Below are 13,867 nucleotides of genomic sequence, written 5' to 3' on the forward strand. Positions count from 1 at the left end.
CTCAAGATGGAAAAGCAATGAGAAGGTCATGAAAGGATCCAGAATGAGGTATTAGTTAAGGCCTGCTCACCTCTTCACTTGTCCAGATCTTCTGCTTTCTTTCATGTCTGTTCCAACACCTTCTTACCCATTCCAAAGCCTTCTCTTCATATTAGGACTCCCTCCTTTGCTCCCTCCTGTAGACAGTACCACCCACAAGGAATTGTGTTCTCTATCACCATAGCATCTCTCCTCCTGGTGCTTTTGCGTTTTATTAATGCTTTAGGGAGGTGGGCACCTGAACTAGCACTGGGCTGGTCATTAGAGATCTCCATTTTAGTTTGTCTTACACTTATCTGTGTGTGACCTTGGGACAGTGTGCTCCCTTTCTGGGTTTTAGTTTCTCAACTTTCAAGGTGAGGTTGATAATTTCTTGCCTTCCCTGCCCTGCAGAATTATACAGAGCAGATGAGATCATGCATGTCAAAGTGCTTTGAAAAACATGGAACTCTGTGGCAGTAATTGGAATGAAACTTGTTGACTTCTCAGGCACTCTACGTTATTTCATTTGTTTCTCACAACATGTTTGGAGATAGATGCTAGTAATACGGCACTTGTGGAAACTGGGACTTAGAGAATTAATTTGCTTAAAGCTACACAGCTGGGAAGTGGCAAGGCCAATAATCACACTCAGGTCTGCCTGATGTTCTTAGAGCCCATATTCCACAGCCTTGTCTTCCTAATGCGTGTGGTGGTGTCACATCCCTGGCAAAGTCAGCTTTACTAAATATGATCAGTTTTCATGAAAATGAGCATGCTTTTTAATGGTTGGGAAATCAACACTAGTGTGGGTTGTTAAGTTTGCCTTTTTGTACAGTAGTTGAGCCTTAGGACAGATGGTGGGGGAGGATGCATATAAATCTAGTTCTTAAGAATGAAATAGTTGAAATTATACAATGGATTTATTTTGTTTCACAAGTAAATTCTATGATGGTACAGTTAAATAAATCCTTCTCTAATGGGGACAGTCTGGCCAATTCAGACTTTTGTTCCTTGGGTTTCGTTCTCAGTAGTGGCACAGATACTTATTCTACTTGACCTCTAGGCTTCCCCTCAAATCTCTTCCCCATGAAGCTTTTCTGGCAACCCTAACCCCAAAGCCTTTTCCCTTCTCTGAACCTTGTCTGTGATTACTCATTAGAGGCAAATATATGGCCACACACAAAATATTATGATAAAGTTATGAGGCTGACTCACCAAACCTGGGTATCAGGCTCATTACATTATTGTCATACATCATCTTATTAATTACCTTTTCCGTTGTGCACATCTTCCTCTAGCTCTGCTCTAATTTTCTTTTGAAAGGTCTTGATTTGAAATTTCTTTATACCTTCTGAAACTTTTTGCATTTTTTTTTTTCCATGTATGAGCTGGCTTTTGCCCTCCGAGAGTTTGTCATTTTGAGGTGGATTTAGGCATGTGTATATATAATTGGGCTACGACGAGGGACTGGAGGGATTTGCTGAAAGGGTGACATTTGAGTTGCATATGGATCAAAAGTAGAAATTTGGTTGTGGGAGAAGGTGGGGAAGTCAATCAAAGTAGAGGCCTGGAAATGGAGAGGAGCATGATGCATTTGGGCAAAGTGAAGGCAATGAGGTGAGTACCGGGTGGAGCATGCTAGGAGATGAGCCCAGAAGGATTCATCATCATAATGGCCAGGTTGGAGCCAGGGTGTTGAGTGTCCTGAGAGCCATGCCAAGGAATTCAGTGTGATTCGAGGCCAGGAGGAGCTGTCGGGCCATTTTAAACAAGGGAATGTAATGGTAAGTTTTCAGTTTTTAGCAAGATGCCTCTAGTAGCACAAACATCTCAGCGTATCTGCCTGTCTGACTTGAAATAGGTCCAGTGTTTGGTCTTTTTCTTTGTGGATGGGAGGTTCAAACACACAATTGTTTCATTCGTTCTGGGAGGTCTCTGGTTGGGGATTATGACCCACTCCATGTTTTCAGCATCACTTTTCTCTTAAGAATGACACTGGGGATTACGTTTTCTCTTTCTTCTCTGGCCTGTCAGCCTGTGCCCTAATTTGGAGTCGTGAAGGTAGAAGGAGGATAAGATGTTGCTTTCTCATGGGCAGTTATGCTAGAAAACAACATCATGAGTGCTTGGGCTCTTCAGGAAGGATCATTTGCTGGGTGGGGAATCTTCAGAAGGTATAAAGAAATTTCAAATCAAGACCTTTCAGAAGAAAATTAGAGCAGAGCTAGAGGAAGATGTGCGCAACGGAAAAGGTAATTAATAAGATGATGTATGACAATAATGTAATGAGCCTGATACCCAGGTTTGGTGAGTCAGCCTCATAACTTTATCATAAAAAGGGGAATCTCTCTTTTTGTTTTTTTGTTTTTTTTCCACTGCACACAGCAGATAGCCTAGACAGAATCCTTGTGGAATTAACAACAAAATACTTTTGAGTTGCTCATCTCTACCTTCTCATGCCGCTTCTAGGCCCTGATGTCTCCTGACATACGCTGAGGGACCTGGTGCTGAGGGACCTATTAGTTCTTTCAACATCGAGCATCCAGGGGATACCTTGCTGCCTCCCTGGACATGACAGAGAGAGGGCATGGGAGAAATTCCCATCTCTATGCCCTGAGGCTGTCAGGGCGGCCGCTGCCTGGCTCTGAATCTTGGATGTACGGCTCTGCCTCCACCCTCTGCTGAGCCCCGCCACTGTGTGCGCATTGAGTTGTAACTTCCCCCCTCCAAGAAATGCTGTGGTTTCATGAAGTTATGGGTGATTAAAAAAAGGAAAAAGTTGTTCTCTTTGGTTGCTTTCAAGCCTGGGGGATTGCTGAGCTCAAAACGATCGTTATTGGAACACAGAAGCCTTTAGGGCTGAGTCCTGTACCCCAGATCACAGCTGATTTCTTTTCTTTCTTGAAAAGACTCGTTTTTGTTAGTTGCTTGGTAACTGGAGGATAGGCTGAACTCATTCCGCACAGAGAGCTTTGAGTGCGAACTGGCTTCAGCTGTCACATGATGAGATAGGGCTGAAGTTGGTGTGTGTTGAGGGCCTGCTCTGTGCTCTCTGTTTCTGGTACACCATCTGTGCGTGGAAGGTGTTATTAGGAAGTTAAGTGAGCTGCTTGGGATTGGAAGTGACCTCTCTGAAAATTTTTATTTTTTTAATGTTTATTTTTGAGAGAGAGAGAGAGGGAGAGAGAGAGAGGCGCGGGGGGGGGAGGGGCAGAGAGTTGGGGGCACAGAGGATCTATCTGCTGATGGCGCAAAGCCTGATGTGGGGCTTGAACTCCTGAACTGGGAGATCGTGACCTGAGCCGAAGTCAGTTGCTTAACTGATTGAGCCACCCAGGCACCCTTGAAAAATTTTAAATTGTGTACAGAAATGTGTTGGAAAGGGCTTCTGTTTTTTTCTTCTGTAAAGAATGGCTGTAGCTTCCATTATGAATCTCCCCAAAGGCCAAACCCCACATCTCTGATGGGTCTGGGAGCCTCAGAGTGGTGACTGTGACATAGGATAAGAAAGGAGCACTCAGTTCAGAGCTACGAGTCCCATGTCACTTTGGTGTAAGCCCTGTCTGAAACTGTTTGTACATCCTTAGTATGAGACTGCCGTATATTCGCCTACACACCTCTGAACCGCCCTGAGAATCACATGAGATGAGGCATGCGGGGGCTGTTTGTGAGCTGTGGACAAATATAGGAGTGCAATCACGGTGTCTTCATGCAGGCCCAATGGTTACAAAAATAGAAGTAATTCAGGAAGATTGAGGCCCTCAGCTGGGACCATGCACTGGAGAGTGGGATGGAAAGAGAGATTTTCCCACAGAACTGGATTAAAAATCCATCCATGGGGCTACATGCTCTTGGCCCATCTGGCATTTGATGACAAAGCACTTGTGAATCATGTAGCTCAACATAAAAACAGCATGAGATCGTCACAGATAGTCTGCCAGCATCTCAAAGTAAGAGATCAGGCTTTAGGCGACATTCCCTCTCATCCTGGCAAACTCTGCCCTCTTCTCTTTGTGGTTGTTGTTGTTGTTGTTGTTGTTGTTGATGTTTAAATTTATTTATTTAGAGAGAGAGAGAGAGAGAGTGAGGCAGAGAATCTCAAGCAGGCTCCGCCCTGTCAGCACAGAGCCCAACGCTGGGCTCCATCTCACCAACTGTGAGATGGTGCCCTGAACCGAAATCAAGAGTTGGACCCTTAACCGACTGAGCCACCCAGGTGCCCTTGCCTTCTGTTTTCTGGCTAATCTCCAGACTGCTTTTGTAGAGGAAGTGGGGACTGCTGGTCTCTGTTCCTCCAAGACCATGCCTATTCTTAAGGATACCTCATACCTCTAATTAGATGCTTCTGGCTTCTCATCCTATAGAGAGAGGTTGGACTGGGGTATGTGGCTTTGGTAGATGAAGCTGGCATGGTTTCAAGAAGAAATGATGTTCCCTGGCTGCCTCATGCCTCCTGCCTGCAGCGTGTCTCTTTTTTTGGCAAGAAGCTTCAAGTTCTCTTGGAGACATTTGCTTGGGTCCCATTGTCCACAGTGGATGTCCCTGTGGCTCCAGGCTGAAAGCTCTCATTATGCAGAGTCTTTAATGACTGTATACGAGATCTAACAGAAGCAGTTGTTTTTGGAGTTTAGGAACATTGTTCGGCTTTGGCTTGAAGCACTGGGTGTTGCTGCCGTGGTTTAGTGGTTCATTTCTGGTGACTGGCCTTGGATTTCTGGAGCCCATAGAAGGAGGCTGCGTTTTCTCTTTCTCCCTAGAAACTGATCACTGAAACCACAAAGCACATGGAAAGAGATTTTGGGGACTGCCCCGAAGGCATCCGAGTCGTTTGACTCACACAGTTTCAGACTACCATTTTCTGACTGTGACCTATCAGGGTATGAAGATACTACTAAGGCACAGCAGTGTTAGGCACATTCGGTCAGCTTTAAGTTTCACTTTGTTTACCGTTAACGTGTATGGGCGTTCAAAGAGCTTAGCCCTTCCTAAATGTAAGCTTTCACCCCAGTGCTTTGGAATTTAAAACAAATAAACAACAACAGTAATAGGAAATTGGCTTCATGCTGCCATTTACATCTGAACCCTTTTGATGTTACTGTCATTTTAATGGGACCCTGTACCTGGGATTATACTCAGTTTCTCTGTTGTGCACAGATAGTCCATATAGTAGTGATAGGGAAGGAGGAAGTAGGAACTCAGAATTTGAGGGCAAAGGTAGATAAAGGCCAGTAATATGTCTGTAAAGTAGTCGTAATAATACTCAGAACTTTCCCTCATTCTAAGGAGATAACGCACGCGGAATCCACTTCTAAACTCTGAAGCATTACTCACATGAGAGAGATTGGAAGGTAAAAATGAGCAGTTTGTCTAGTTGTTCAACAAATATTTATTGAGCGTCCACTGTGTGTCACCCTCTAGCGGACAGTGGAATACGTCTCTTTGGGAACTTCTTCATCATGGCCCCCTGGTTCCCCCAAGAGCCCTGTATACTTATGATACATTCCTTTTAGTTGTAGCCACTTGGGAAGGAAATAATTGAAACCAGGACTTGGAGAGTTGCCTAGATGGTAGGAAACCTTTCTTGCTACCGCTTCTGTCTGCTTTACTCTTCTCTTTGTGAAGTTCTGCTTCTCTAGGTACTTGGCAGAAAAGGGCCACTTCAAGTTTCCAAGTTTATCTCCCCTTCAGTTCTATTCATAGGCAGAAGTGAAATGACTCCATTTGGATCCTTAGTCTAAATTCATGGGAGAAGGAATCTGATTGGCTCACATGTCTGTGGCTCACATGTCAGAAGGAATCTGATTAGGTCACATGTCCATCCCTGGTCCAGTTAAGTGTGTAATAAGCAGATTGGAAGCAGGTGGTTTCTACCTCACAGCTAACTGTCCAGTCCTAGGTAGGGGGAGGAGAGGAGAAGGTTGTGGGATATATCATAGTGCATGAAAGGGACTAGGCTCTTTGACATTGTAGAGCTTATAATCTGGTGGGAAAGAAAGATAGCACGCAAATAATTGTGGGATGGTATGGGTTGTAGGAGAGTCAGACCCACCCTGAGTAGGAGATCCTGGAAGGCTTCTCCGAGGAAGGGTGGATAGGGTTAACCAAAGGGCAGGCGACTTGGGTCCTGGGAAGCCACAGGGGGGTAGTTGAGGAATTCCAGACGGAGGTGGCAGAGGAAAGAAAAAGCCCAGTGGCAAGAAAAATTCTGACCACATTGGCACTGCGGAAGAGACTGGAAGAAACAAATGTTTAGGTATCTTGTAAGAATACCTTGGTCCTGTGCCATTCTCATTGGCTTAGACTGGAAGTTCTTTGAAGGCAGGGACCAACTTTCTTATTGCCTTTGGAACCTGTTGGTGTGGGGAGAATTTTACATGGCAGGACACATTCTCTTCCATGGGGTAGTTTCTTAGGGTGGTTTTCTTCCCAACTTAAAACTGTTCAGCTTTGAAATCTTACTGGATGCCTTGAAGTGTATCCTGTGGCCCTTCACGAGGAAGATAGATTGCATTCCCCCACAGAGTGTGCATCTTCTCCCTCTGGGTTGGCCAAGGGGATAAAAGGGAGATGATGGCCATTTGGGGAAGGATCAATAATTGCCAATTTTTCTTTCCTCTATAGGTACTACTTTTCTACCATCCCTGCCCCCTGGCCCCCAGCCCCTGAACAGATGTTTTCTTGGACATTGTTGGCTATGCTTTTGTTTTGAAAAATTTGAAACATTATTGAAAGAAGGGAGGGGTAGAAAAAAAGCCCATAATTGATTCTAATATGTATTTAATTTGGCAGAACTTAAGAGAGACTTGCTGGGATAAGGCGGGACATTTCTTTGATCTCCCAGACTTCTTATCGTGGAAGGCAACAGGTGTCACAGCACGGTATGTTAATTACAAGTTGGATTTTATTTGCGCTCATCCATTCTCGGGTGTCTGTATATATATTGCTTTCTTAACTCGCTTTGACTGGACGTACTATTTGTACATCTGCATGTGATTTTACATACTTGAAACATCTTGAATCCATCTTCCACGTCCACTGCACATGCCCAAACACCATTGTTCCCATGCAGCCTGGAATGTTGGTATCCAAGGTGAAGACCATTCATTAAAATTGGACACATTTGAAGGAGACATGAACAGTTCGTCATGAAATGTGACTGTTTTTCTAAAGGTGCCTTTTACATGGTGAATAAAAGAAAAATATTTTTTTTGGCTCCTAAAATGAAGGCAAGCGATCTGTTTTTCAAGGAAGTTGATTTTAACTGGATAGGCCCTAAAATTGAGGCAAAAGATATGTTTTTCAAGGAAGTTGATTTTAACTAGATGGGTGTGTTGTTTTTTATAGTAATATACCTGAATCACTGCAGAATGTAGAGGTCTGTATGTTGAAGTCACAATATTTTTCCGTAAGTTATGAATATTATAAATAAGTATGTGCTACATGGCAGAGACAATTTAAAAAATAGTGTAAAGTAGCAGCCTGCTGTAATTAACTGTGTGTGTGTGTGTGTGTGTGTGTGTGTGTGTGTGTGTGTGTGTGTATATTTAACAGAGACAGGTTGGACATGAAATCACAAAGTATGCAAGTCTATTGTCATCCTGGCCTCAGATTTCAGGAGATACATACGGAGGGGCAGTAGGGCAGGGTGGGAGATGGGTTTTCTTACCTTGAAAATAATTTAGATAATTTATGTTCAACAAATCTGTGAGGAAGGGGATCATTCCCCGAGGACAGATAAACTATGTATATATATTGTGTGTGTATATGTATATATATATTATATATATATACATATAATATATACACTATATATATTATATATACTATATAATATAGTGTATATATTATATTTATATTATATATATACTATATAAGCTATATATATAGATAAATATATACTAAATATATATAGATAAATCTATACTAAATATATATAGGTAAATATGTACTGAATATATATAGATAAATATATATATACTATATATATATACTAAATATATATAGATACATATATATATATACTATATAACTATAGATAAACTATATCTATATCTATATCTATATCTATATATTTAGGGAGAGGCAGGTGTTGAATCTTAAAGTCAGTTCCTTCAGGGAAGGCTAGTCGTCCCCATTTTCTTTTTTATTCAAAGTCAAGAGAAGCTGGGACTATGAGTGCCATTTTCTTGTGCTCTTCCTGTCTAGCTCACTTTGTATGATTTAGAACTTTTCTTATAGAGAGTTGATAAGAGTTCAGCATTAGGGGCTTCCAGAAAGGAGATAGTAGAGGACATGTTTCGCAGGCACATCATTCTTCATCCTTTGCACACCTCAGGTACTTAACCCTGTCTGGAGGAGCAGCCTCTTGGGGATTGGTGTGAACTTTACCCCCAGAAGGCACAATTGAGTCACTGTTACACTGCAGTCACCAGCGAGGATGTCAGTGTGTGGATTTTAAGATCTCATCTGGGGCATTCCTCTTTTGGTGTGACATTAATTGTCAGAAGTTATTTCTGGAAGGACCTTTCTCCAGGCTTTTTTCCTACCTTTGTGCAGTAGTGAAAGAAGTATTTCCATCATTTTAGCCAAATGGACCTATTAGTTAAAAGAGTGCTAATAGTGGGGGTGTTGGAAATACCCCATTGGCCTGCAAAATTTGGGGACTCAAAAATAGAACTACACATAGAGGAGAACCTTGCTGTCCTCTTTTTCCTTGAGTGTTATTCAACCCAGGGCATCGACTTCTTCCCTGGTTCTTTCTGATGGTGCTGGATAGTCTACACTCCCATTTCCTGGTCTCTGATGCCATAGTTAAGACCCCAAGGAGAGGACTTCTTGAAGCTGACTCTGGCTCAGATTTAGATGACATGCATACCCACTGTGGAGTCACAGTGTGATTTGTGGTTCTACATTCTGCCAGACAGGAGTTGTGTGACCTTGGGCGTGTCCTTTCCTTCTTTGAACCGTACTCTCCTTATGTTTAACATGGGGATCAGGATACCTATCTTGAAAACTTGTTGAGAGGATCCTGTTAAAGCAGTCTTTCCGAACTAGCCTGAGTATAGGAATCAGCTGAATCATTTTTCCAAAGCACAGTGCCCCAGGGCTTCCAGTTTTAAGCATATCTCACCTGGGATGTCTGGGAATTTATATGTTAAACAAGTGCCCCAGGTGGTTATATATGATTAGGTAATTTTGGACAACAATGCTTAACAGAATATACATGAAAGTGATAGATGACACTAAGGTGCTTCACACCTGTGAGGGAATGAAAGTATTAAAAACAGTTAAAGGACTTGGTAAATTTCAAATGGAGAACTTCTTGGCCCATCAGAATGTTCTCGGGGGCTTCTGTCCCCACCCACAACAGTCTGAAACCCTCAGGAAGCAGAAAGGTTAATGCTCAGAAATGATTTATTGGCTGTCCAGTTATCCCTGCCATTTTTTAAAAATTGACTGTGACACCCATGAGTCATTCTCTTTTAATTACTACAAATTTGCAATTCTCGCTTCCTCCCCCCACCCTTGCCCCGTACTTATGAGTACCTTCAGAGATCTGTCCAGTTTCCCTCTCCTAGAGCAGGGCCTGTGGACCTTGGGCACCAGGGATTGAGTTTCTCTTGTGAGGTGGTTGCCCTCCCCCTGGAACCCCTGTTTCTTATACCTGTCTCTCATGTTCATTCCTCAGTCTTTCAGCTCCTCCTCCCTTCTCTGTTTCCGCCTGTGCACTATTAGGATGAATCAAGTAAGCCCTCTGAGGTCTCTCGATTGTAGAATTGGGACAGTGACAACAGTCTGTGGGATTATTGTTTGGGCTGACTAAGGTCACAGAAGAACTTCCAGTGCAGTGCTGAGAAATGTTTTGAAGGAATTAGCTATTTTATTTAGTTCCCTTTCTCTATCGATTTTGGCAGGAAGTCTTTGCATTAAGTGTCTGGCATAGTGGAAAGAGGGAAATCCTTGTAGTCAGGCTGACCTGGGTTCAGTGTCTCCACTGTGTACTGTCTGCAAGAACATGGAGTGAATTGTTCCCCCCACTGAGCCTCCGGTCCTCATCCGGATGTGTCGTCTTAGGATTATTGGGGGAGTTAGAGGTACTGTGGACAACATGTGTGGTACACAGTATTTCAACACTGCATGGTTCTTTTAATGGAAAAATCCCCATCCTCTGTCCCCTCTTCTTGAATAAAGAAGATGAAGGTCTGGGTTTGAATGTGCCAATGCTAAAAAACTTTGGGGAGTGAAACATGAACTTGGCATCCTCTGGGCCAAGGAGAGGTTCAGATTTGGTGTTTATTTGGCTCTTAATGTGATTGTTCTGGGAGACTTTGGGGAAATGAGTGCCAGAAAGACCAGAGGGTATTTTTTTTTCTTTCTTTCTTTTTATTATTCTAGTGGAGTCAAGGCTAAAAAGTGATCAGGTTTCACCTTGTCTTAAAGCTTTCAGACTTGTTTTTGGCAGTGATGCTGTGTAAGAAGTCCTCCCCCTCCTCCTCCTCTTCCCCTATCAGATTTTGTCCTCTCCTTTCTGCCCTCCCGCCTTTAGTTATTGTTCTCATCCCCCTAAATGTGGTAGCGACTCTTGTTTATCTGGGTCACTGAGAAAATCACCACCTGGCTTGGGATTAATTTGTAACTCAGCTCCATCATATGAATGCAAATACTGATAGCTGTTTTTGTTAGTATTAATAATACTATCATTATCATTTTCAGGTGCCTTCTTTCTGTCTGTGCTAGGCATATTAACAAATGTGAACCCCATTAGTCCTCACGACCCTTAGTTAAAGCAGATGGTGTTCGCACCATTTTGCAGTTGAAAAACTGAAGCCAGATGCTTTAGCAATTTGCCCCATTCTAACCCATGAGTGGGTAACTATCCAGAATTTTGGTGATATGAGAAATGGGAAGTCAGAAATTTGAACAATGTAATTTTTTATAATCGGACAAAAACATGTTCACATATATAAATCTTCCCTCTAAAGAGATTTGAGCCACCTGGGTGGCTCAGTTGGTTAATCATCTGACTCTTGATTTCAGCTCAGGCCATGATCTCACTCGTGAGTTGGAGCTTGGGATTCTCTCTCTCCCTCTCTCTCTCCCCCTTCCCGACTCATACTCTTTCTCTCTCTCTGTCAAAAATAAATAAACTTTAAAGAAGTCACCGTGCACAGCCCACATTTAAGGAGTAGGGAGTTATGCTTCACCTCCTTGAGGGCAGAGTATCTACAAACATTATTTTGAGTCATTCTGTATGTGAGATGTGTCTATTTTCAATTCACTTGTTTTTATTTCTTTGGACTGAGAGAAATTAACGGTCAGACTCTTTAAGTACAAGAGACACATTGGTAACTTTGCCTTAGAATTTACATGTTAGAATTTCTAAGACTTTTCAATGGCATATGAGAAAAGAGGGCTGATGGCTAAAATCTCAGGTTGGTTTTCCCCTTAGCTTTCTTTTTTTTTTTTTTTTTTAATTTTTTTTTTTTTCAACGTTTATTTATTTTTGGGACAGAGAGAGACAGAGCATGAACGGGCGAGGGGCAGAGAGAGAGGGAGACACAGAATCAGAAACAGGCTCCAGGCTCTGAGCCATCAGCCCAGAGCCCGACGCGGGGCTCGAACTCACGGACCGTGAGATCGTGACCTGGTTGAAGTCGGACGCTTAACCGACTGCGCCACCCAGGCGCCCCTTCCCCTTAGCTTTCTTTATGTGAAATGTTTATTTCCCTTCTCTTTCCTCTCTGCTGCAGTGTATAGTTCTGTGTAAGTTGTCCATGAATATTCTGTCTTCTAGTTTAAAGAGGTGAATTTATGATTTTGAGAAACTATATTCCCTTTTAAAATAACAATTATTTTCCTGATTTGCATGGTTCTCTGTTTTGAGTTTGTAGGAGATATTATTGTACTGTTAATTTTTTAATGGTTATTTACTGATCTGTCAAGAGAAGATTATGGTCAGATTGATTATTGATCCCGATCTGTAGCCATTTTCCGATATAATTTCAAGGGTTTCAAAAATAGTATCATTATTTAGACTTTACTGTGTGGTTTTTAATTGTAAATCTACTTTGTACAATTTACTTTTCATATATTATTCTATCTTCTATATCAATAAATACTATCTGAAAACATATTTTTGATACCTGTATTATATTCTGTCCTATGTCGGTATAATGTCTGTGTCAGTTTTGCCAAGTTTTGGGGATTAAAATGGTGTCTTATTTTAATTTTTGGCTGTTAAATGCAGTTAGTTTTTCATATATATTTCAACCACTGGTTTTATTAATTTATGTCAGTGGCAGTTATTAATTATGTCTATTAGTATTACATATGTCAGTTGCTCATATTGGATTTTGGTGTTTTCTTAAATATTGGTGAGAACTCTATGTCATTGATCAAAAGCATTGAATTTTTGTTTTGGTATTTTTCCCTACATATTATTTTTGAAAAAAAAACAAAAAAGAAAACAACCCAAAAATTGAGGGAATGGTATACTGAACACCCTATCTTTACCTACATTCCTCAACATTTTGTTCCATTTGTATCTCTTGCTCTGTCTCTAATGTGTTTATTTTGCTGAGCCATTTGTAAATGAATTGTAGACATCATCTGCTTCCTTCTCAATTATGCCGCGTGATCACATAAGAGACCTGACAGTCTCCTATGTAACCACACTGCCATTATTTCACTTAGGACAATTAACATTAATCTTCATTATTTGAATTCCTAACAGGTATCCCTGTTGTTAAGGGTTCAAAGAGTAACTCACTCTTGGTTGCCACTGGGGTTCTGACTCATAGAGACTACATAAAAAGCATATTAGCTAAGTGAAGAATGAAAACCTACCTCATTATTTTAGAAAATGACACTTTAACCTCTAATATGTAGAGCTTCTGGCATACTGGATGGAAAATGCAGCCCAGAAGTGCGACTGAACCAGCATCTTCATGTTCAGGTGTATGGGGGGAGGAAGACCGGATATGTCCAGCAGAGCTCAAGTAATAGAGTCAGCAAGATGGATGTAGACCCTGAATGTTCAGGTGTGCTTACCTGAAGCCAAAGCATGCTAGTTGCACCTGGGCATAGAAAGGGAAGGAGTGCATTTGATGTTGTTCTATGCATGACTCATCACCAATCTTTCACACAGTCACCCTTAAAACATGGCTTAATATATCCCAGTCTGTAACCAATCAGATGAGCCCTTGCCCCTTTGGAGGAAATTAAGTAAAGGGGGTGAGGTGCAAAATCAGCTGTGGTTCTTCTGGTGCTGCTCTGAGTGGAGCCAGCAGGCTGGGTGGCAGCCGCCTCCTCCCTGGGGGCTGAGACAGCAGCTTGGTGGGAAGAAGGGAGAAACTTCCGCAGAACCAGAGCTTCTGCCTCTGGTAACATACCTGCAGTCCACATCCCTTCCGTAGTACTTCACTTCCTGATTGCCTTTTGCAGTTGCATATATAAGACTTGATTTTTAAAAAATAAACCAACAAACAGCTTTGCTGAGATGTAATTCACACGTTATGTAAGTCACTAAAAACAGGTCAGTGCTTTTGATAGATAACATTATTAATTTTTGTGAATTGTAGTAAAGAATATATGTAGCAGGAAACTTACCATTTTAACCATTTTGAAGAGTACAGTTCACTAGCGATAATTACATTCATGGTATTGAAGAACCATTACCACTGTTCATTTTCAAACTTACCCATCTCCCCAAACAGAAAACTCCATAGCCTTTAAACCATAACTCCCCATACCTCCCTTCCCCCAGCTCCTGGTTACCTCTAATCTGCTTTCTGTCTCTATGAATTTGTTTATTCTAGATACCTCATGTAAGTAGGGTCATACAGCA

The 13,867-nt window shown here is 41.8% G+C and overlaps 1 protein-coding gene across 12 annotated transcripts in view; it reads left to right on the forward strand.

The window, feature by feature from the left end:
* The window catches only part of FGGY (FGGY carbohydrate kinase domain containing), a 420,763-nt gene that overhangs the window by 63,066 nt on the left and 343,830 nt on the right, over positions 1-13,867 (forward strand). For all 12 annotated transcript variants that reach the window (XM_025912763.2, XM_086717131.1, XM_086717132.1 and 9 more), the window contains one exon: positions 6,811-6,899. In XM_025912763.2, coding sequence (XP_025768548.1) covers positions 6,811-6,899 — 89 coding nt within the window. The remainder of the gene's footprint in view (positions 1-6,810; positions 6,900-13,867) is intronic.

Source organism: Puma concolor, chromosome C1 (assembly GCF_028749965.1).
Source record: "Puma concolor isolate L17-30 chromosome C1, mPumCon1.1.hap2, whole genome shotgun sequence".
NCBI lineage: Eukaryota > Metazoa > Chordata > Mammalia > Carnivora > Felidae > Puma > Puma concolor.